The sequence below is a fragment of the Telmatherina bonti genome (genome assembly GCF_933228915.1).
Source record: "Telmatherina bonti genome assembly, chromosome: 20".
In the NCBI taxonomy this organism is placed as follows: domain Eukaryota; kingdom Metazoa; phylum Chordata; class Actinopteri; order Atheriniformes; family Telmatherinidae; genus Telmatherina; species Telmatherina bonti.
This window is the reverse complement of record NC_136618.1, coordinates 9,598,380-9,620,903: the sequence shown is the minus strand read 5'-3', so window position 1 is coordinate 9,620,903 and position 22,524 is coordinate 9,598,380. Positions and strand designations below refer to the sequence as shown.

Below are 22,524 nucleotides of genomic sequence, written 5' to 3'. Positions count from 1 at the left end.
CAGAGAAGCCAAATGTGATTATAAGCATCTGTAGTTCAGTTATTGAGTTATTAATCTTTGGCTTGTTCTCTTGTTCTGATGGAGGGTTTTCCTTCCTGTTTGCTCCTTGTCGCCTCGTGCAGCTCAGGACGGTCGTTTGAATCGTAGATGTGATTCAATCTGTTGGTTTTCCTTAAGCAGGTTATTTATTACGTTTCAATTAATGTGTCTGTAAAATGCCCTGAGATGGCATTGTTGTGAAGTGGTGCTGTACAAATAAAGCTCAATTGAATTGAATTGAATTGAATTTAACTGAATTTTATGAGTTATGATGACATAATCTCAGTCAGCACCTCAGTCTTAACTATTGGGACAACTAAATCCAGCATTTTCTATGGACTGGGGACTCTGGTCTACAGTGAGCTAGCTTGACCTTCATACTGCAGAACTACTTAAACCTCATGACATCACATGCAAACAACCAATAACACGCGAGCGGACTTCATAAATTCAACTTTGGCTACTTGCGCACATTGTAGCTGGTTCCCAAAGCGATCACAACGAGACAAACAGCCAGTTTTGTTCAGACAAACAGAAGCTCAACGTTTAGCCTGAGGACGTTCTCACTGCTGATATCGATCACACAGTTTCTCTGATCATTAACCTGTTCTTTAAGCCGTCTGGGTTCATTAGTTTATCCCCCTTCTATCCATCCCTAATCCCCTTTGTTTGCCCTTCCTCTTCCTCCTCTTCCTCTCAGTGTTTTGAGGTTTAACTCTCCTTGAACTAATCAACAGATTTTCCACCATCAGTCAGAAAAGTGAACAAAAGGAATGAAGTTGTGTTAAATAGATACCGACAGGAGAACAATAAAGTGCTTTGAACACATTAGAATGCACTTATTAAATATTTACTGGAGACTCCGTGTGTGTGTGTGTGTGTGTGTGTGTGTGTGTGTGTGTGTGTGTGTGCACTGAACAAGTGTACAATCTGAAAAAGTAAAACATGTTCTCTGTTGGTTGGCTTGTTTTGGAGGCTTTTCCAAGCTCTATTTTCTCACTAAATGTCTGTTGAAGGAACCGGTGACGGCATGACGGCAGTGGAAATGAAGCAGAATTGGCAGATAAACGCGCTAATTGTAGCAGGTTGTTGAAGCACGCTGCCGTTAGTTTACTGGAAGACTAATGGGTCTGATGAAAGATTCCTCTGAAATAACTGTGTGAACTGTGTGAGTTCACTGTATGCAGAGGTTTGATCATCACCAACTGCAGAGGCTCATGTGTCACTGGTTTGGGTAGTTTTTAGTGTCGATAGCAAACTATGTGTTTGTGTTTTGAGAGAGACAGTTGTGACTTGTCGAGAAAGGCATGTTAAGACATTGTTACTGTCAAAGTCATGGGACGCAACTCATGAGTGTGTGTGTGTGTGTGTTCAGGTAATAAATCTTAACCTCAGTTTCCTAATCTCATGTAAAACAATGAACACCCACATAAATGGAGGAAGGTGACACTCATGTGGGCAGCATTTACAGCAAACACGTCATTTGTCAAGTAAAAAACTATGAAAAAAGATAAAATCTAGATTTTTTTTTTTTTTACAAACTGTATTTAAAGAAGAAATGAGAAATTTTTTTAAGATGGAAGAAAAATTAGATTCAACAAAATGACTGACAAACTTTATTTTTTAAAGAAATAGAATCTAATGCAGGAACACACAGAAAAGGTTATAGGGGCAAAAAACAGTCAGAAATGTTTCTAGAATATCAAGAAACATGAACTGGTGGCAGGTGAGGGAGCCAGGATATGGTATCAAAGGAGAATCCACTAAAGGTTTAGTATTTCCAAGCAAGAATGAGTCCTGGCTCTCCACTTTTTGCCAAACTCCATCAGACAATTATCAATCAAGTTCAACAAATATTTCTCAATGAGAGATTGGAAAACAAATGAGGTTTTTCATCGTCTGCAGAGCAAAATGTTGGAAAAAGATTCAGGATGTCTATGAAAATCTCAGGCCAGTGGAAAACCTCTGTTGGAGTATTTAGGCCAGAGGTGTCGATCTCTGGTCCTCAAGGGCCCAAATCCTGCAGGTTTCCATGCAATCCTGCTCCAAAATGTATTATGTACATTTTACTTGTTCAAAATATATCTAATTCCATTCCGCTCCACTCCAACTCCAACTCCAGCTCCAACTCCAACTCCAGCTCCAACTCCAACTCCAACTCCAACTCCACTCCAACTCCAGTCCAACTCCAGTCCAACTCCAACTCCAACTCCAACTCCAACTCCAACTCCAACTCCAGCTCCAACTCCAACTCCAACTCCAACTCCAACTCCAACTCCAACTCCAGCTCCAACTCCAACTCCAACTCCAACTCCAGTCGAACTCCAACTCCAACTCCACTCCAACTCCAGCTCCAACTCCAACTCTAGCTCTAACTCCACTCCAACTCCAACTCCAACTCCAACTCCACTCCAGCTCCAACTCCAACTCCACTCCAACTCTAACTCCACTCCAACTCCAACTCCAACTCCACTCCAGCTCCAACTCCAACTCCACTCCAACTCCAACTCCACTCCAACTCCACTCCAGCTCCAACTCCAACTCCACTCCAACTCCAACTCCACTCCAACTCCAACTCCACTCCAACTCCACTCCAGCTCCAACTCCAACTCCACTCCAACTCCAACTCCACTCCAACTCCAGCTCCAACTCCAACTCTAGCTCCAACTCCAACTCTAGCTCCAACTCCAACTCCAACTCCAGTCCAACTCCAGCTCCAACTCCAACTCCAACTCCACTCCAACTCCAACTCCAACTCCACTCCAACTCCAGCTCCAACTCCAACTCTAGCTCTAGCTCTAACTCCACTCCAACTCCAACTCCAACTCCAGCTCCAACTCCAACTCCACTCCAACTCCAACTCCAACTCCAACTCCACTCCAACTCCAACTCCAACTCCAACTCCACTCCAACTCCAACTCCACTCCAACTCCACTCCAACTCCAACTCCAACTCCAACTCCAACTCTAGCTCCAACTCCAACTCCAACTCCAACTCCACTCCAACTCCAACTCCAACTCCAACTCCAACTCTAGCTCCAACTCCACTCCAACTCCAACTCCACTCCAACTCCAACTCCAACTCCAACTCCAACTCCAATTCTAGCTCCAACTCCAACTCCAACTCCAACTCCACTCCAACTCCAACTCCAACTCCAACTCCAACTCCAACTCCAACTCTAGCTCCAACTCCACTCCAACTCCAACTCCACTCCAACTCCAACTCCAACTCCAACTCCAACTCCAACTCCAATTCTAGCTCCAACTCCAACTCCAACTCCAACTCCACTCCAACTCCACTCCAACTCTAGCTCCAACTCCACTCCAACTCCAACTCCAACTCCAACTCCAACTCCAACTCCAACTCTAGCTCCAACTCCACTCCAACTCCAACTCCAACTCCACTCCAACTCCACTCCAACTCCAACTCCAACTCCAACTCCAACTCCAGCTCCAGCTCCAACTCCAACTCCAACTCCAACTCCAACTCCAACTCCAACTCCAACTCCACTCCAACTCCAACTCCAACTCCAACTCCACTCCAACTCCAACTCCAACTCCAACTCCACTCCAACTCCACTCCAACTCCACTCCAACTCCAACTCCAGCTCCAACTCTAGCTCCAACTCCAACTCCAACTCCACTCCAACTCCACTCCAACTCCACTCCAACTCCAACTCCAACTCCAACTCCAACTCCAACTCCAACTTCAACTCCAACTCCAACTCCAACTCCAACTCCACTCCAACTCCACTCCAACTCCACTCCAACTCCAACTCCAACTCCAACTCCAACTCCAACTCCACTCCAACTCCAACTCCAACTCCAACTCCACTCCAACTCCACTCCAATTCCAACTCCAACTCCACTCCAACTCCACTCCAACTCCAACTCCAACTCCACTCCAACTCCACTCCAACTCCAACTCCAACTTCACTCCAACTCCACTCCAACTCCAACTCCAACTCCACTCCAACTCCACTCCAACTCCAACTCCAACTCCACTCCAACTCCAACTCCACTCCAACTCCAACTCCACTCCAACTCCAACTCCACTCCAACTCCACTCCAACTCCAACTCCACTCCACTCCAACTCCATCTCCAACTCAACTCCATTCCATTCAAAACACCTGACTCAAATGAATCAGTCGTTATGCAGAACTTCATTGGCTGTTGGATCCATTTAATGGAAGCCAGGTGTGTTGAAACAGGGACACAATGAAAACCTGCAGGACAGCGGCCCTTGAGGATCGACTTTGGACACCCTGGCCTAAGGCAATGCCATGCTCAGTACAGCTAAATGGGCTCAGGAGGACCTCAGTCAACTATGTCTACTCAACACAGTCCATCACTGCATCCACATATGGAGCCTGAAACAGGATCATACAATGAAGAAGATATAAATCAACTCTGCAGAGTTTTCTGATCAGCTGCTCTCAGATGGACATGAAGGAAGTGAACACAGGTCATGTGATCAGATGAATCCACATTTCAGCTACTTTTGGGAAAAACTGACATTTGTGTCGACATGCCAAACATGAGAGATCATCCAGGATGTTATTTAAAAAAAAAAAAAAAAAAAAAAAAAAAAGCTGGGCTGACATGTGGCGGGATGTATCCGCTTGTCACCTGATAGCAGCTTCCTTTGTATCAAGCTACCATAAGCTGTGTTTCCATTAGAGTTTGCAAAATAAAAGCAATATTTTTATCATTTTGACAAACTACAACTCTGATTTGTTTCCACTGAAGCCACAGTGTGGCTTTTGCCAGGTTGTCATGTAGCCATGTTGCCATGTAGCCATGTAGCATTGTTTCAGGGTGATCCTCTAGCTGGGGAGGATTTTCCACGACTTTTTGAAGCCCTTCTCCCTCGTTTGCTTTTCTAAATCATTCTAAAACTCATCAAAGATTGTGGTTACAATTTTCTCTTCACTCATTTGTAAAAAGATTTCCATCTACTCCTCTTTCTGTCCACACCACACCGTCTTCACTTGAAGGAACCAGTCACGTGATACTTCTACTTCACGTCTGGGGACGTGTAAATTACATTACAGTTTTGTCTTTTATTTTTATTTTGAAACATCTGGAAAAACCACTTCATGAAACTTTTTTAATCAGTATTTGGGAGTTGTTGTTTTTTTAAAAGTACATGTTTCCATGACCTGCTTTTCATTGTAATATTTAGGTTTTGCGTAATTCTAGTGGCAGGAGAAATGCGGTTATTGATGGATAGTTGGAATTTTGCAGACATGAATGACCATCAAGGTATTTTTTCTTTTCCCAGAAGGTCTATTTATTTTAGCAGATACCAGACATCACTGCGCATGACTTCCAGTAGAGTGTGTCTGACTGGTCTGCCAGCACTTCACACCTGTCTTCTATTGAAAATGTATGGACCATCAAAAGAGATTGTATGACTTGTTAACTTACTGATGTAATAAGAGGAAACTCACTGACCGCAGCTGTTATCAGCATTTCTTCTCTCTGATTACGGGTTCAAACTATTTCTGGCTTTTCAGAAAACTTCCAGCGGTCCATCATTCTAGTTTACATTGTTTAATTGCTTGTCTATACATTAGAATTTTACACCAATTAAATGACGTACAAAGTCATCTTTAGTTTTTCTGAACTAACTGTGTAAGCAAAGAAAAAGAAATCTACTTCAAACACCTAAACTGTGTTTGTAATTCTACGCTACGCCAATGAAGCCAGCTGAGGTGTTTCTGCCCGGCAACAGGCTCTCAGCTTTTATTCCAGACAAATGAGTGAGAAAACCATTAATGTATCTGTCTGCATCCAGGTGCTGTGTTGGCAAGAAGCAATCGGCTGCACACAGGGATTTTATGTAAACAACACAAAAACACACAAAGGTGCAGAGTGGGTATTAATTATGAATGCAGCAAATGCTGCATTGTAGATGAAGTCAGTGACCCCATTAGCATGAAAACACAAGTGGAACAAACAAAGTAGAAAAGCAAACGTGACAAAATGGAGTTAAATGAGACAAATTCTAATAAAAACATCAAATCAGAACTGTTGTCTGCCGATGTGAGAGGTTGTTTCAGACTAAACAACAGTAGAACAACTAAAACAGATGAAGATGAAAGGAAATAATACAGAAAGTGAAAAACTGGACATTAGGTCAGGACATATTTTAGCTCTGAGAATGATCATGTGATCAGATCAGACTGTTAGACATAATGTGTTGACATGAAGGAGAACTTCTGAGGAAACAACTATAAAATGTATTTTATCTTGAGTCATGTTGGCCACATGAAGCGTGTTCGTTCCAAACAAATAAATGTTTTAATGGTCTTGAGCCTTCTTATTCGTCTTGTAGCACCCTTTTAGTTGTTCCAACAACATGCACTTTTGTTTGCGTGTGTGACAGAGAGACTAGAATTAGGTGTGTTTTTCAGCTGTGATGTTATATTTCATGTAAGCTTGTTTTAATTTTATTGTGTAAAAATCGTTTTTATTATGTTAAGCACTTTGTATTGATATGCATGAAAAGTGCTTTATAAATAGAATTTACTTAGATATCAGACCTCTGTCTGTCTCTCCTCTACAGAAGAGAATTATGGAGCCACTGGGGGGGGAATCTTATTTCTGGGGAAAAGTCAGAATTTAGACATTTTTTACCCCTAAACCTAATAATAAAAAAAATAGGGAAGGTGTTTTTTAATTTTATAATGTCTGAAGAAAATCTGAATTCTGACTTTTCCCTTAAAATGCTGAGATTAAAAAAAAGCCTTTTTATTCTTATTTTTAAGTTTTGGAAAAACATCAGAATTCTCAGATTAAAGTGAGAATTTTATAAAATAGTGAAAATTTTTTTTTAAATTATTATTTCTGAAAAAAGTCAAAAATAGAATTTAATCTTAGAATTCTAAAGAAAAAAAGTCAAAATTCTGACTTTAATCTCAGATGTTTTTCAGCAACGAAAATATATTTGATTATCGTATCAATATTTGATCATGTTTTCAGGACTGATACTGCCAAAGTGTTGAGCGTTTAACTGATCGTGTTACAATAAAATGGAAGTCCAAGTGGCAGAACGATGAAGAGCCAGCTGACATATTAGCTGAAAATAAACTCAGCTATTACTGGTTTCTGGTTGTTCCTCCTGTTTGTGTGAACGCGTGTTTAAGCGTTGTCATTCTTTTACCTTTTGGACTGTTATTTCACAAACACATCCAACTGATGTTGTGGTTATTTCTGGAAAGGGAGTGGCAGGTTAAGAAAGTTAACACATCATTCTCTTTGGGTCTCTTCACTGGAAAAATCTACAAAAAACCATTTTGGAAACATCACGTCATGAAGGACTGCAGTGGTTCTCAACATAAGGTCCAGGCCCTGAAACAAGGACTTTTAAGCATCAGACGGGTCTGGAAGTATTTAACAGGAGAGACATTACAGAAAGTTTGCAACTTTTAATGGTTTCTGGTTTAAGATGAATTCAGAATTAAGAATAGTTTAAATTAGAAACCAGTTCAGGTTATTTTGCAGCCTGTTTCACAAGGCCGGATTATCCAATGGAAATAATGGGCACAGGCCCAGGGGGCCATGCCCACTTGGGACCCACGCAGGGCAGACCCCAGCAGTTTGGACATGAAACAAAATGTACATAAAAGCCAGATAGTTACACCACAGTGTCCAGTGTGTTGTTACTGGTACCACTGACTGAGAGATGTTAGAAATGTCGTTTCACAGTGTATCATTCACAGTTTTCACAATGTTGCGGTGGGGAAGGGGGCCCCTGGAACACTCTGGGCCCAGGGGCCTGTGCATTTTTAGTGTGGCCCTGCTGTTTCAGCAGGTCTTTTTCCCAAGTTACATAAAAATGGTTTAAAGCAAAGATTTAAAAAAAAAAAAAAAAAAAAAAATTATTGGAACCTGCATGTAGAAAACCTTGTGACAACATTTTTTAGTATTTCTGTAATATCATTCTATTCTGTGCTAATACACGATCCAATCACTTTAAAGTATGAAATTAGATATCTATCTATCTATCTATCTATCTATCTATCTATCTATCTATCTATCTATCTATCTATCTATCTATCTATCTATCTATCTATCTATCTATCTATCTCTAGCTAGTTGCTAGCTAGTAGCTCATGATGATAGCTAGCTAGCTAGCTATTATTATGATTACTGTGAGATAACTATCATATTTTAGCTTTTACTGCAATGACTTCAAGGTGCAGTACTCATTTTCTAATTAATGCTTTTATTTATTTTTTGTTATTGTTATGCTAAATGTATTTTTATTTGTTTTATTTACCTTTATTGTACAAGGTATAGCTACAGACCCGAGGTAAAACTTTTTTACAATGTTGCTCTGGCCAAGATGGCAGCACAAGTAAACACAATAATACAAAACAATATCAACATTAGTATGAAAACAATAAAACAAATATCAGATAACACTGTGGATAACATGTACAAACAGTTAAAGACATATTTAATGGAGCAGGAAATTATAAACCAGTTGTTGTAAGTTCAGGTTATTCTGCAGCCTGTTTCAGGCCATTGGGGCAGATCTCCTTCCCAACTCAGTCTTGACATTAGGGGCAGATAACAAATAGCTATATTATATACACCTATACAAATAGTGACTATTGCTGCAAGTTTATCATGTAGATAATTTATTAGTACATATAGGAGAAGGCTGATATTGTCCCAATGTTGCAGAGAAAGCCAGACAACACTATGAAAGATACAAGTAAAGATCTGAGATTTTTAACTAATCTTAAAGTAGTGTGTTAAAGAGACAGCAGCTTTTTGGTGTTTATTGAAATTGTGAAATTGTAGATAAGACCCATCTTTTCTTTGGCTGCAGCGTGTCACTACTTATATGTCTGAAAAGAACTCAACTTCAGTCTGATCATTTTCACTAGGCTTTTAATTTGGCATTTAAAAGTAAAATACTCTTCAAATCAGACTCAACCAGAAGTACTGACAGTGTATATTCTACTTTAATTTATGTTCCTCATCAGATGCCACAATATCAGGTAAGTCTGAAAGTTAAGTTTGATAAATTACCATTAAAATCTAAACTTTATCATTTAGGCTACTTTAGATCAAGTTCGTTTGAAATTAATTTTTAAATAATTAGAAATTAATTAATCTAAAACCTGTTATTGATTTGTTTTTGGGACACCTGAGGGACGAAACTTAGTGTTTTCCCATGCAGGGGGCCCCATGGCCACTAGGGGCCCCCAAAGAGGAGCGTCCAGCGTTCATTTATTTCACTAAGATTTATTCAGGTTCACTGATTATGATCATATATCCTTAAGAATTTAATCTAAAAAAGTGAAAAGGAAAGAAAGGAACACTAAAAAACTTCATGAGAACATTTTGGTTTAAATGTTTTTTGTATTTTTGTGTATTTGCAACAGATAATCTGTGAAGAAGTGAGGACTGACCACAAATGTTTCGTCTGTGATGCCATGATTTATATACATCACGTCTGTCTTTATTTATTTGTTTCCTGAAATAACGACCTGCTTCTTTTCTTTGTTTCTGTTTTTGTTTGTGTTGTTGTTTTCCTGGTTCAGGGAAACATTAAAAACCCTTTCATGCCCGCGTGCTCTGACATTTATTGATTCTACGTCATGTCAATGAAACCAACCGAGGTGGAAGCGGTGAATGAAAAGCGTGGAGGGGAGGAGGAGGAGGAGGAAGAGGAGGTGTGGAGCTACTTATGGAGTCCTGAATGCGCACAGACCCGTCATTCAGCTTCAGAAACACCTCGCAGCCCTGCAGCTGCGGCTCATGGAGCTCCGTTTATCCGCAACCAGCGCAACTTTCAGCTGAAGAGACATGAAGTTTGCGTCGGAAGGAGCGGCTGCGCTGCTGCTGCTGCTGCTCTGCGGCTGTTTCTGCGCCAGTCCCGACAGGAGAGGTAGGATTGCGCCCGGTGTGAGAGCTCTGAGGGCGGCTGGGAAGCAGGGAGCTGGCATGCGAACACTTTTACTGCTGAATCTTTGTTTCTGAGCTGGTTCCGCGTCCAGGACGGAGGGAATGGTTCGACCTCTGCTCCAGGTGTGCGTCTCCAGGTGTTCCAGAGGAAAGTTTCCTCTTCCTGAGGTGTGATCAGCTCTGATCCCAGAAGGTGAAGCTCATGTGCAGCTTTCACCAACTTTTAAAGCCAGCTGAGGTTCAGAAATGCTTATTGTAGGAGAGTATTAATAACTCATGACTGTAAAGATTGTAGAGCAGCTTAGCGCGGCGCTTGGAGACGAGATCCTCCACAAAACCTTCAGAACTGATCGCAGCTTCATTTCCTCTCTAGCTGCTTTGGGTCTAACCTGAAGCAGCACATGTCCCAGCTGAAAAATCCTGGATCTCCCAACAGGAATCCCAGCCTGGCTGCAGGCAGCATAACTTCCACTGGGGATGGTTTACAAAGAGTCAAAGAGCTTCAGGTCAGACAGAAAATAAACAGAAAACAGCATAAAATCATTAGAAAAGGCTGGAAAAATGCTGCTTTTGTTATTTTTTTCTGGGAAAAAAGACATTACATGAATCAGCGAAACATCTGTGTTGTAGCTGACAGGCTTTATCTGAAGGGAGGATGATGTTACAGCAGTTAACCTTTAAAGTTCAGGCAAAAATGTGCCTGTGCATGTTTTATTTTCTTCTGGGCAATAACAATAGCTTCAGCAAATGGTCAAGATTGCAGTAAAGAATAGACTTTATTAATAATAATAAAATGGCCACTAATTAGCATTAAAGTGGTAATTATAGCCTATCAATTTTTAAAGTAAAAAAATCACAATAGTCACTAAAAATCACTCAATCAAACAGTAGAACAGGCTATTAAAGAGTTATTTACACCAAGTCTGACCACATCAGTCTGATGCAGTAAATAGTGTTTAAACAAATATATTCTTTAAATAATAAACATTATCACAGATTTGTATTCTTTATTAAATTGGAGTAAATGGAAGTAGATGGATGGATATATATACATGTATAAATAAATGGATCAATGGACTGCATTTTACCTTAAATAGAAATTTGAATAGTTCATATCTAAAGTGTTAAAAATAAATTTTATTCAGGGTTTAAGGTTGGTTTGGCTCCTTTTGTTCAGCTCCCTTCAATGCAGGATCCTCTGTGTTTCTGCATTTAGCGTCACATGGAGCTTCTGTTTCAGTCTAATTTAGAAATAATGAATGGTTTGTGTGTTGTAAGCAACAGTTATCTTTAACATTTTAACCTAAAACAAACCTTTAAATGAACAACTAGACTCATCTGACAGATTATTTTATTCAACAAATCCAGCTTTGCAGTCTCTCCTTTTCATTGAAATGCAGCCGGATGTCGACTCCAGTGTGTTTCTGTGTTGCAGATTTAAGATCTTCAGGCTTTGACAGAGAAATAAGAAACTTAATTACAGAAAGATAAATAAATCAAAGTGTCCCACAGGGAGCATTAACCTCATCGTGCTGTTGGTGGAGTCCACAAGGTTGTTCTTCACAAGCGTCCTCTGACTTTAGGCGTTAAGATTATCTGCAGCTATCATCACTGACATCAGTCATTTACAGCCGATAACATCCTGCTGTGATCATATCCTCCATGTTTTCTTCGTGTTTTCTACACCTACAGCACACAGAGGAGGTTGGTGTGAAGGAATCAGAGGTTTTCTGTTCAAGCTTAAAACAGAGCATTTTAAGTAAAATTAGAAGATATTTTGTTGGGTTTGGTCGCCGCTGTGCCTGTAAGCAACAGCTTTTTATTGTTTTTAACTTTATCAGGATGATGGTGAGGCTGCCGGAGCTGTAAGGATATAAAGCTCGATGCTTTACTTTTATTCTTTATATTGTTAGCTTCATCACAAAATCATTTAAATTAGGCTAAACTAATATCTGTCAAGGCTATCTCTAAACCTTAACCATTTAAAACCTGATCCAAGAAAACAGAGGAGAAAAGTTCATTTTCACTTGATCTGAAATCTTTACTTGACCCTTTGATAAAATATATAGTAAAATCAACTTTTGGGGGGTATTTTTTACCATTTCTTGTCATGCCATCAGGAAGCAGGGGACGAGAATGGTGTCTTCAACAAGTCTTTGAACAAAGTTTTTACCATAAAGTGATGCAAAATGTATCAGAAACTGTGTCTATAATACAATATGTTTGGCTTTAAAATGTTAAAATATGACTTCTTAAGCAATTATGCTAAGAAATGATTGAATATTAATGCTAACAGAGGGGGAGTGAACAGAAAAAGGAAAGAGTGAAGACCAGAAAAGGAGACAAATGTTAAAAGTAAAAATAGAAAAAAACAGCAAAAACTGTCGAAGACGACCCAAACGGAAAGACCGACCAACCATCTGAACGACTGTAAAGAAACCTGAGAGAAAACATTTATGGCCTCTGTAAACAATCAAAGTAGACAAGCATGAGGAGCACCAACAAGAAAGCAAACTGAGGAAACATGAAGAAAAACAAAAACAAAACAGCTGATGGAGAATCCACCTGCAGCACAACACGGGTTATCAGCATGTGTTGGAGGATTTATTTACTTTATTCAGGACTTTATGGATGTAAACAATTCAGTTCTTATTGTGAATATCAAATCATTTAATTTCCATGGAAAGAATTTGCTACGCGGTCCTTGTACCTGTAACGGCGCTCAGTGTGGCGTCTGGTAGCCGTTACCGTAGCAGCATGAGACGCTTCAAAACGGTGTCCATCATGACAAAATGCAAACTGTGACTCAGTTCAAAGAAATTGATGGAAAATCTTTTATTAACCCTTCATGAGGCAAGAGACTATGTTTGATCACGTCATTTTCTTTCATATTTAGCAGGAAACTTTTTTTTTTTTTTTGTTTAATGTAACAGCAGAATGGAGGTCTTGGTTCACACCACAAGGACAATTTTAGGTTAAAATGTCTAATTTCAAGGTGTTTCATTAGGTGCCATATAAAGGGTTAAGTGATTTTAATACTTCAACCCAACGAGGAAGGGCAGGTTTGATGATGTGTTATCATTACTGATCAGATTTGATAGGAGGCTTGATGTTGTTTAAATATTATAACAATAATCAAATCTGATTGATTTTCTTGTTTTTTCTGCTTTTATTTTGTAGTAATTATCTTTGTAAAGAGGAGAAATGAGAAAACAAAGCTGTTAATGTTTCATATCAGCCTGAACTCCAACGTCAGGGACTAGTTTTTCTCTTTTTAATGCACCACATATCAGGCAGCTGAGTGTGTCGCACTGATCAGATGCAAAAACCTTTGAAGCACCTTCAGTAAGTAACTGCATAAACCCCACCTGAGATGTCCACTATCTATTCTTCGTTAGATAGCGGACATCTCAGGTGGGGTTTATGCAGTTTCAGGTTGCTTGTGCTGCTTACCGAGTTGCTTTTGATCAACTTAAATCCGTTCAGCAGATTTGTTCCAAAGGAGCGATGGCTTACGTTACTGACGGTCGTTTGTTTCTGTCATTCTGAACCGTTTCTGCTTTTATTGTCTGATGGAAATAAAACAAACAATTCATGTAAGACATTCTGGGAACGAAGAACAACGAGAGAATCTTGAAATAATCGTGAGTTTTGTACCAAAAAACAAGCGAATAAGTGACGAGAAAAGCTGAGCTCAGCTGTTCAGACGGTTACCAGTGTGTGTGTGTGTGTGTGTGTGTGTGTGTGTGAGTTCTAACTGAAAACAGCTGACTGCATTCTTTGTCTTGACGACTATTTGATTATGAGGAGCATTTATTACGGCTGAGTGTGTTTGTGTGACTTTCCCTGTTTTCAATGGGCTGCTGTGTCGTTCCGCTGGTCAGCACTGAAAAACAGCCCATCTGCAAGTCAAGGTTGAGGGTTCAATTTCTCCTCAGTTTGTTCTCTTCGGACCAAACATGTTTGTAATACTTAACAGAAAGCTGCTCCAGTCTGGACCAGTTTGACCTTGTGACTGTGTGGCCCTGAAGGGGGTCGTGGCAGCCGCTGAAAGGCTGCAGACCTTGAAATGACTGGTGATTATCTGAAGGTGTTTGAGGAGATCTTTCCCAAATTATGAGGATGTAAAAGTGATTCAAGGGTTAAAAACTCCTCTAGAGGCTTTAGAAGGTCTTGGAGAGGTTGTAGGGTTTCTGGAGGAGGTCTATGATCAGGGAGATTCTGAAAAGGCCTGGAGAGTTTTCATGTTCTTAAACCTTTCCTAAAGCCCTGAAAGATACCGAAGAGTCTCCACAAACATCTCTACGTTCTTTAGGAGGTTGTTTCAAACTGTCTGGAGCAAAAGTATCTTTTCAGGCTCCTGATATCTGATGGAAGGGACAACTTTACACCAACTTTACACACTGTTAAAGGGGGTTCAGTAAGGACTCAGAAGGTTTAAGTGAATGAATGATTGTCATTGAATGAGTCATTGAAGGGACACAGAGACTCACCAGGGGGTTGTAAGGATGCCACAGAGGTTTAGAAAGTCCACTGGGGGGGTTCCAATGCTTCATTAAAATCTCCATTCAGGAGGCTTGAGGGCAAATATGAGAACATTTCAGAATATTTTCTATTCTGTTCTATTCTCCAGTCCTTTAGCAGAAGCTTTTATCCAAAGCGACTCACATATGAAGGCGAGAACAGCTCAAAGTTGAACAGTAGAGGACTTCATAGGACGGTGCTGGTGGACTGCTGCTAGTCCAGTTGGACGCAGTGTTGACATGTGGCGCTACAGGTTGTGTTTTTTTTTCCCCCTTTCCCATCCCACAATATTCCCTATTTAAAACACAAAGAATGAATCTCACAACGTTTGTTGCAAAGAACTGGGCAAAGTTCTCCAACCACTCCGACAAACAGAGTTAAGCTACGTGCAGAAATGCTCCTGGAAGAGCTGAGTCTTCAGCTTGCTCTTAAAATTAGACAGGAACTCTGCAGATCGGACAGTTTGGGAGGTTATTCCACCATCGTGGCGCGGCAGAGGAAAAGGGTCTGCTCGGGATTTAGTCCCACGTACTAAATGAAAGCAGAGAATCATCAAGAGCACCTACAGGAAGGAAAACAGTGGAATTATGAACGTCAGCAGCAAACTGTGGCTGTAGGTGATGAGGATGATGATGTCTCACTAAAGCAGAAAAACTGAGAGGAAGCCCAACATCACAGATCTCAGGAGGAAAACGGAGCTTTATGGACTCGTAACCAGAAGCTTTTCGCATAAAAAAGTTTAATGTTTTTTTTTTCTTCATCAGGCATGAAACTGCACTTACACACACACACACACACACACACACACACACACACACATTTCCTGGACATGAAATCAAAGACCTGCGGGCATGTTCGGTAGGACTGTGACGAGATGCTTTTGTCCCAATTCGATTCGATTCCAATTTTTTGGGTGCCGATTCAATTTAAATTGCGATTCACATAATTCTTTGATATTGATGATTTTTGTAAATTAAAAACAAAAAGAAAATTTATAAAACTTTTGTTTTGTGTGTCATTTTTCTTGATTTCAATGAGGAAAAAACAACACAGTAGCCCGACCATCATTCTGCTGCTATAATGCCCAGGAAGACAAGTTAAAAGATCAATCAACATTTTATAATGGATTAGTTTTATTTATTTGAAAATAAATTCGATTTTTTTTTGTTAAAATAATTTATTTTAATATTGTGCAGCAAAAAGTCCCAATTTTCAATTTTTCGATTTGATTTTCCCACTCTTAATATTCTAGTAAGAACGTGACTTTACATCTGTATCTTCACACAGTAGGTTGATGTGCAACCTGCTGCAAACTTTTACATGTCAGAATATTCATGAGAAATTGCATCGTTGCCGTGGTAACATGTTGCTTAATGCACACGGAGCTACAGGCCACTGTGCGGTAGAAAAAGGGTGATGCACAGAGTGAAAACTTTTCTTGTTTGGTCGTCGACCCGAACACGACGGCGGTGTGTTGGAGAGTGTGTGAGCTGAGATTCAGCTGCAGTAAATCATCAACACGGACTGTTGTGACTGCATCGAGTGTGGGCTCGGAGCGGAGAGATAAGACATTCAAGGCTCTTACAAATCCTCTGTGTGTGTGTGTGTGTGTGTGTGTGTGTCAGCCTTGCTCCCACTGAGTTTGACTTTGTAAAAAGACCATGGCAGTGTGTGTGTGTGTGTGTGTGTGTGTGTGTGTGTGTGTGTGTCTTTGTGTTTGTGTTTCTTTGGAGGCAGTTGAATGAATCTGTACACGGACAAAAAACACAAAAAAGTTGGTAACCATAGCGATGGCGTCAGCATAATGAGCAGAAACCTTCCAGACAACAACCACCCTGGACCGACTGGGACGTGTGGGTTCCAGCTGAGTTTGGGAGCTCTGATTGGCTGGTTTCTCAGAGGAGGCGGAGCTTATCCGACCCATGAACTCATTTTGTGTTTCTTTAAGGTCAGCTGGTCGCTTCTTTCCTTTTTTAGGGTTTTATCGTCACAATTTTCACCAGTTTCAAAAGTGAAGTTAAGCATTTAGTCTGCATAAAACGCTGCAACGCTCTGAGGTACCGTCTTCACGCGGATATGAGGCGCAGCGTGGGGAAACGGCGGGCAGCAGCTGGGCTTCAGGCTGGGCTTGAAGCCGGTGTGTTTGTAGTCTTTCCCAGCTAACAGTTCGATGCAGCTTGTGGGATTTTCGGAGCTGGAATGTGAAGAATGCCGAGACTGGAGCTCAGAAAGTGTTTGCAGGATTAAACAGGCAGTTCAGCCTACCTGCTCCCTGCTGCATGCAGACTCCGTCTTTAACCTGTGTTTAGGCTGCTCATGCTAACCTGCTGCCCCTTGGGGTCGGAATCATGCGGCTGGATGCTGCTTGTCGGTTTCCACACCTGCAAGCTGCAGCGGATTTCTGCAGATGAGGAGCACTCGCATGTTTTAGCAGCAGCTCCACCACAGCAACATTCAGACCATCAGACTTACTCCAGGTGAAACGATTTATCCATGGTGCTCCTACTGCAGAAATATTCTGATGAAACACCTTCAGACCTCATGACTCAGATTCCTCTCTCAGTCCAACAAGCTATTTATTTTTATTTACATCCAGCAAACATCTGCACATCCTGCTGGAGCCGCTGCATCCAGTGCCAGTTTAGAGACGCCCTGGCACTGAATTCAACAAGGGGTCCACAGAGGTGGTTCCTGGTCCAGGACGTAAAAGTCCTGCCATGTTTTTTGGATCTACCTGTACATTTAGAACAGGTGTTTTCACTGACAGGCTCGTTTACCTGGTAAATTCATCTGGTTTGGTGGCTGGTCAGAACAGCTACCGGACTGGACTTTTACTTTCTGGACCGGGAGTTGCCACCTCTGGTTGTCCAGGAAAACTCCATCAATGGTCTGATTTCCCAATAAGAAACAATACCAAGCCTTTTCAGTCCAGAGTTTTGCAGAAAAAGAAAGTTAGAACACTTTTAAAAGCATAATTTACAGCAGATTAGTCCAGACTAAAGTATTTGTAACAAAAAAAAAAAAAAAAAGGCTGGTGCTGTAAAGTAGTAGGATGTGTTGCAAAATGCTGCAAAAACTCAGGCAATAAGTTGCAACCCAGCTTGGTCTGCAGCGTGTGATGTCAAAGGCCCATATTTACTTTTGAGCAAATATGTTTACATGCAGAGCAAAGATCAGATGTTGACCTGCTTCAGGTCTTCCTGCTAATGAAACGACGTTTTCTGACAACTTGAGTCTGGATGAGGTCATATTCAGAGGAAGCGGTGACCAAATTAAGCCATGATAGCGATTATGTAGACGTGAGGGCGGCACAGTCTATTAATGATAAATCATTGTCGAATTAAAAACAGGATTATTGCATTCCACGTCTGTGCCGGTTTGTAGGAATAAAATCTGAACATCCTCTAAGTGGAATGCAGCCCTCGTCAACACATCTGTCCGGCTTCACGTCCAAATGTCTCTGCAAGATGCAGAAAAGCTGTTTGACCCTCAGCTTCAGGTTCATTTAAGACAAGTGTTGTGACGAAATGCTTTCGTCCCGATTCGATTCAATTACGATTTTTTGGGTGTCGCTTCGATTTAAATTGCGATTTTCACAATTCTCCAATATTTCTGATTTTTGTAGATTAAAAACTAATAAAAATGTACGAAGATTTTATTTGCTCATCATTTTTCCTGATTTCAATCAGGAAAAAAAAAAAAAAACCAGCAGCCAGACCATCATCGTGCTGCTATAATGCCTGAGAACACAAATAAAAAGATCAATTAAAACAATAAAAATGACCAGAAAAAAATGTATAATGAATTATTTTTATTTATTTGGGAAAAAAATTAACAAAAAAAACAATTTTTTAACAAAAAAAAATTTTTTGAACAAAGAAAACAACAATTTTTTAACAAAAAAATCCATTTTTAAAATTGATAAGCAAATAAATCCCGATATTCGATTTTCCCCACCCTTATTTAAGACTCTCTTAAATTATTATGAACAAAGATGTCTCCTTTAAGAAAAAAGAAAAAAAAAAAGGGAAAGATTGTTGTCGAACTTTACAGGTTTTTCTGGGGACCCCCCCGCCCCCCCCCCCCCCCCCCACACACACACACCCCCGCTTTTTCTTTTCTTTTGGATAAAAATGTTAAACTTCAGCACTTCTCTCAAGTATCAAACACCAACAATGGAGGATTTTTAGCCTCTAAACGTCTACCAGGAGCCTATATTTTTGAACAAATGCACAAAATTATTTACTTTCCACATAGCAAATATTGTCTGGTTTAGAGATTTTTAAACGTTCAGTCTTGTATTAAAGATAAACTGAAATAATAATGACTAGTTTCTTTGTAGCTTGAGATTTAAAATTTACTGCCATTAATATATTGTCCAGCTGGAATGTCTGCATAATAATCTGTATAGCTTCATTTGATCCTTGTTTCCTCTGATTATAACTGGTTTAAGATGATAAAAATGCTGCTAAAATCTTAACTGGCTTAAATATATATTTTTGATCTGCATGTTTTTCACACAAAAGAAGAAACTGTTAAAAAAAAAAAAAAAAGGGTGAAAAAACAAGACAAGATGAACCTTTTTGAGCGAAACCAACCACATTATCTTGGTTTGCTTCCCTATTTTCCCAACATGTGGGAGGCTTTTTAAGAACAAAGATCATTTTTGTGGACTCTACGTGGAGAACAACCAGGAAAACTTGCAGTAAATGTTGCAGCGCATCAGAAATATGTGATGGGTAGAACATAAGTTAGTGAGAAACACACCACATCCTTCTGTTTGTGTGCGTTCTAATTAATCTGCATTAAAAACGGTGTCAGTGAAACCCAAAACATGACCTTATCCTGTACGCATATGGATCAAAACAAGACCTGATTGGTTTGCTTTCTGCTGAAGGAAATGGATGCAGTTAATAAGCTTTTATCTTTTATATGTCATCTCTGCAGCGACTGCACAGCTTCCTGCCGGCTGTAGGTGTGATGGAATAAAAAGGACTTTATCCGAGTTTTCAGACGAACTGCAGCAGCATCGGGGGGGGGGGGGGGGGGGGGGGGGGGGGGGAGTTGCTCGTGGTGCCTTCACTGTCCGCCGTTAACCATCAGAGAGGAACAACTAGTTTGTGGAATTTTCCTTCAGCAGTTTTGGAGTGAAAGTGAAGCAGTTTCAGAACGACAAACAAGCACAGTCTCGCTCTGACCTGCAAACACTTCTGCAGGCAGGACACACACACACACACATGCACACACACACACATGCAGAAACACACTGAAACAGAAACCTGAGCATGCATGCCGACGTGCACGGACATATGAAACAGTTCAGGAGCTTACATTCAGTTTTTCTCTGTTCTTGCAGAGAGTGATTTTTATCCCAGTGAAGCGTTCAGGTGGCGGCGTTGCCCCCCCCCCCCCCCCCCCCCCCCCCGCCTCCTCCTGCTGCACGTGAGGCAGATCCTCATGCTGGGGTCTGATCGTGCAGAAGTCCAGCAGAGGTTGAAAAGTTTGTTGTCCAGACGCACATGCTTGTTTACTCGCGTCATGTGACTCCACTTTGTCACCGAGCAGCTGATGAGATCAGATTTAATCTTTCTGTCACTTCAGACTCAGCTGAGCTCAAACCTGCTGAGTCCGTCTTCAACCAGACGACAGATTCTCAGCTGGTTGACACATTCCTGAAGGGGGTGTGTGTGTGTGTGTGTGTGTGTGTGTGTGTGTGTGTGTGTGTGTGTGTGTGCCATATGGAGAGGAAAGGTCACTGTTACTCTGAAGGCTGTGCATGGAGAAAGATTTGAAGCTGACCTGATTCTCTTTCACTTTTACAACCAACTAGAGAGGATTTCCTGCGTCTTCTCTCACCTTCAGAGTCTGATGATGGAACATAAACTGGGAGCTTTCCAGTAAATCCAGCTGCTTTGATTGGTTTCTCTGTTTCTTTATTCTCTGGATCCCCATTAGCTGCAGCAGAACTGCAGGTATCCTTCCTGCGGTCCGACACGCAGAACATTTTCCATTATAAACAAGAAAATAAAAAAATAAAAGTATCATAGAAAAAGAAAAAACAAAAACAAAATAAAAGATAATTCTGTTAAATGCTCAACAATAAATCAAGAACAATGCATGTTTTTGTATTCTATTATAACATCGATAAATATTCAACATGTATATATTATGCTGGCAAAAGATCCATGTTTGTTGCTTATTAGCTGCAGAGACTTAAAGAATTCACCTGCAGGACGCTTGTTTAATAACACACACAATCATAAATTGTGTTTTAAAGATGAGGCAGCAATATTGATCCACTTATTGAAGACTTTTTCTTATCTTTTCCTCCTGTCAGGCAGCTGTGTTGCTGTTCAGCCAGTCAGGAATATACGACTGGGATGGCTCAGCTTTGCCTTTTTGCATGAATCTGCACATATCCGGTGTAGGAAAGTAAGACATAGTCAGTAACAAACGTCTCTGCTCCGTCTGATCTCTACTGTTTGGGTTACTGTAGTCAAACCAGGTCATTTAAACATATTTTAACTTGGATGTGTTTAAACTGCTTCAGTGTTTGGATCCTGGACGTCTCCACCAGCCTTTCCAGTCTCCGTTCTCACTCTGCAGCTTGTTTAGCTTTAAAATCATCCCTATTTAAAAGCTCTGAGGTGCGTGCAGATCCCCAGCTGTGCACATCTGGATCATTACAACCAGTTTTGTCTGTTTAAAGGTGGAGTATGTAAGATTTTCAATATTTAAAAAAAATAACTACAAAAATAACTACAATCATAATTAGATAGTTTTTTTTAAACATGTAGGTTCCAGTCTGTCCATTAATTAATGACAAAGACACTTCTTAAATGTTTGCCTACCAGTAAAAAAAAAAGTGCTTTTTGTCATTTGTCATTAATTAAACTTGTAATTTAATAACACATCAAATATGGACAGACTAGAACCTACATGTTCAAAAAACTATCTAATTATGATTGTCGTTATTTTTTAGTAAAATTTTTTTTAAAATATTGAAAATCTTACATACTCCACCTTTAAACTGTCAAAGATCTGGATTCTGTCCTGAAAAGCTGCTGCGAAAGCAACACCAGCTATGCTGGCCTGTAGAAAAGCAAACTGCAAAGCAAGTTAATTATTAGAGCGGTTTATTAGCTGTTTATTATTGCAGATTTAATATACAAGACCATTCAAAGTGCTTTATGCATTACTTTAAGGTGCAAAGAAACATAAAAAATTCAAACAGGAATATTAAAACAAACAAAAACATTAGAACAAATGATATAAGATTAGAACAAAATGTGTCTCTGCATTTATTTAATCCAGATATGAACAGAAACCCAGAGTTCCTCATATAAAATGATGGTAAAACAGTCGTTTGACACCAAATATGAAGATAAAAGTTGCAGAAGACGGTCAGAGAACTTCTAAAAGCATCTTAGGCTTGGTGCACCACCCCGTCTTCCCTTTGGCTCTGCAGTAATAGTAAAACTAGCCTTTAGATCCGATCAGAAACAGATGCTAAGAAGAGAGTCTGCTTTAAATGTAAAAGTTTTTAACCCAGTTTAAAACAGAGAGCAAACCTGCTGGTTTCCAGTCCGCTGCCTGTACCGAACCATCTTCAGAGGGATGTTTCCATCTTTTTACAGGAACTGAAAAGCTTCATTTCTACAGTACAGTCATACCGATCTATAAAAACACCAACTTGTTTCAGACTTCTGGCCTTCGTCAAGACTCCTGTCGCGTTTTTAACTCCGTGACAAAGATCAGAGAGCTGAAACGCCTCAGAGTTTCTAAAGTACTGTAGAAATAAAGCCATTTCAGCTCCTTTTAAAGTGGAATCCTTGGAGTTTTTATAATATCTAGTCTTCTCCAAACTGGTCAGACGCTCCTACACAAACAGCTTTTTTTTTTTTTTTTTTTGTCTTGTCCAGCATTTAGGCAAGCAGAATGATGGTCTGGATGCTGTGTTCTGCTGAGCAAATTTTCTCTGCCAAGGGAAGCTTTATAGATATAATGATCCCCTTGACTTTCTGAATTTTTATT

General features: G+C 40.2%; 1 protein-coding gene across 1 annotated transcript in view; it reads left to right on the top strand.

Annotated features, from left to right (window-relative positions):
* Positions 1–9,867: 9,867 nt before the first annotated feature.
* Positions 9,868–22,524, top strand: part of LOC306770694 (melanoma receptor tyrosine-protein kinase-like) — a gene marked incomplete at both ends in the record, with an annotated part of 52,021 nt that continues 39,364 nt past the window's right edge. The window contains one exon of the mRNA XM_079259594.1: positions 9,868–9,949. Coding sequence (XP_079115720.1) covers positions 9,868–9,949 — 82 coding nt within the window. The remainder of the gene's footprint in view (positions 9,950–22,524) is intronic.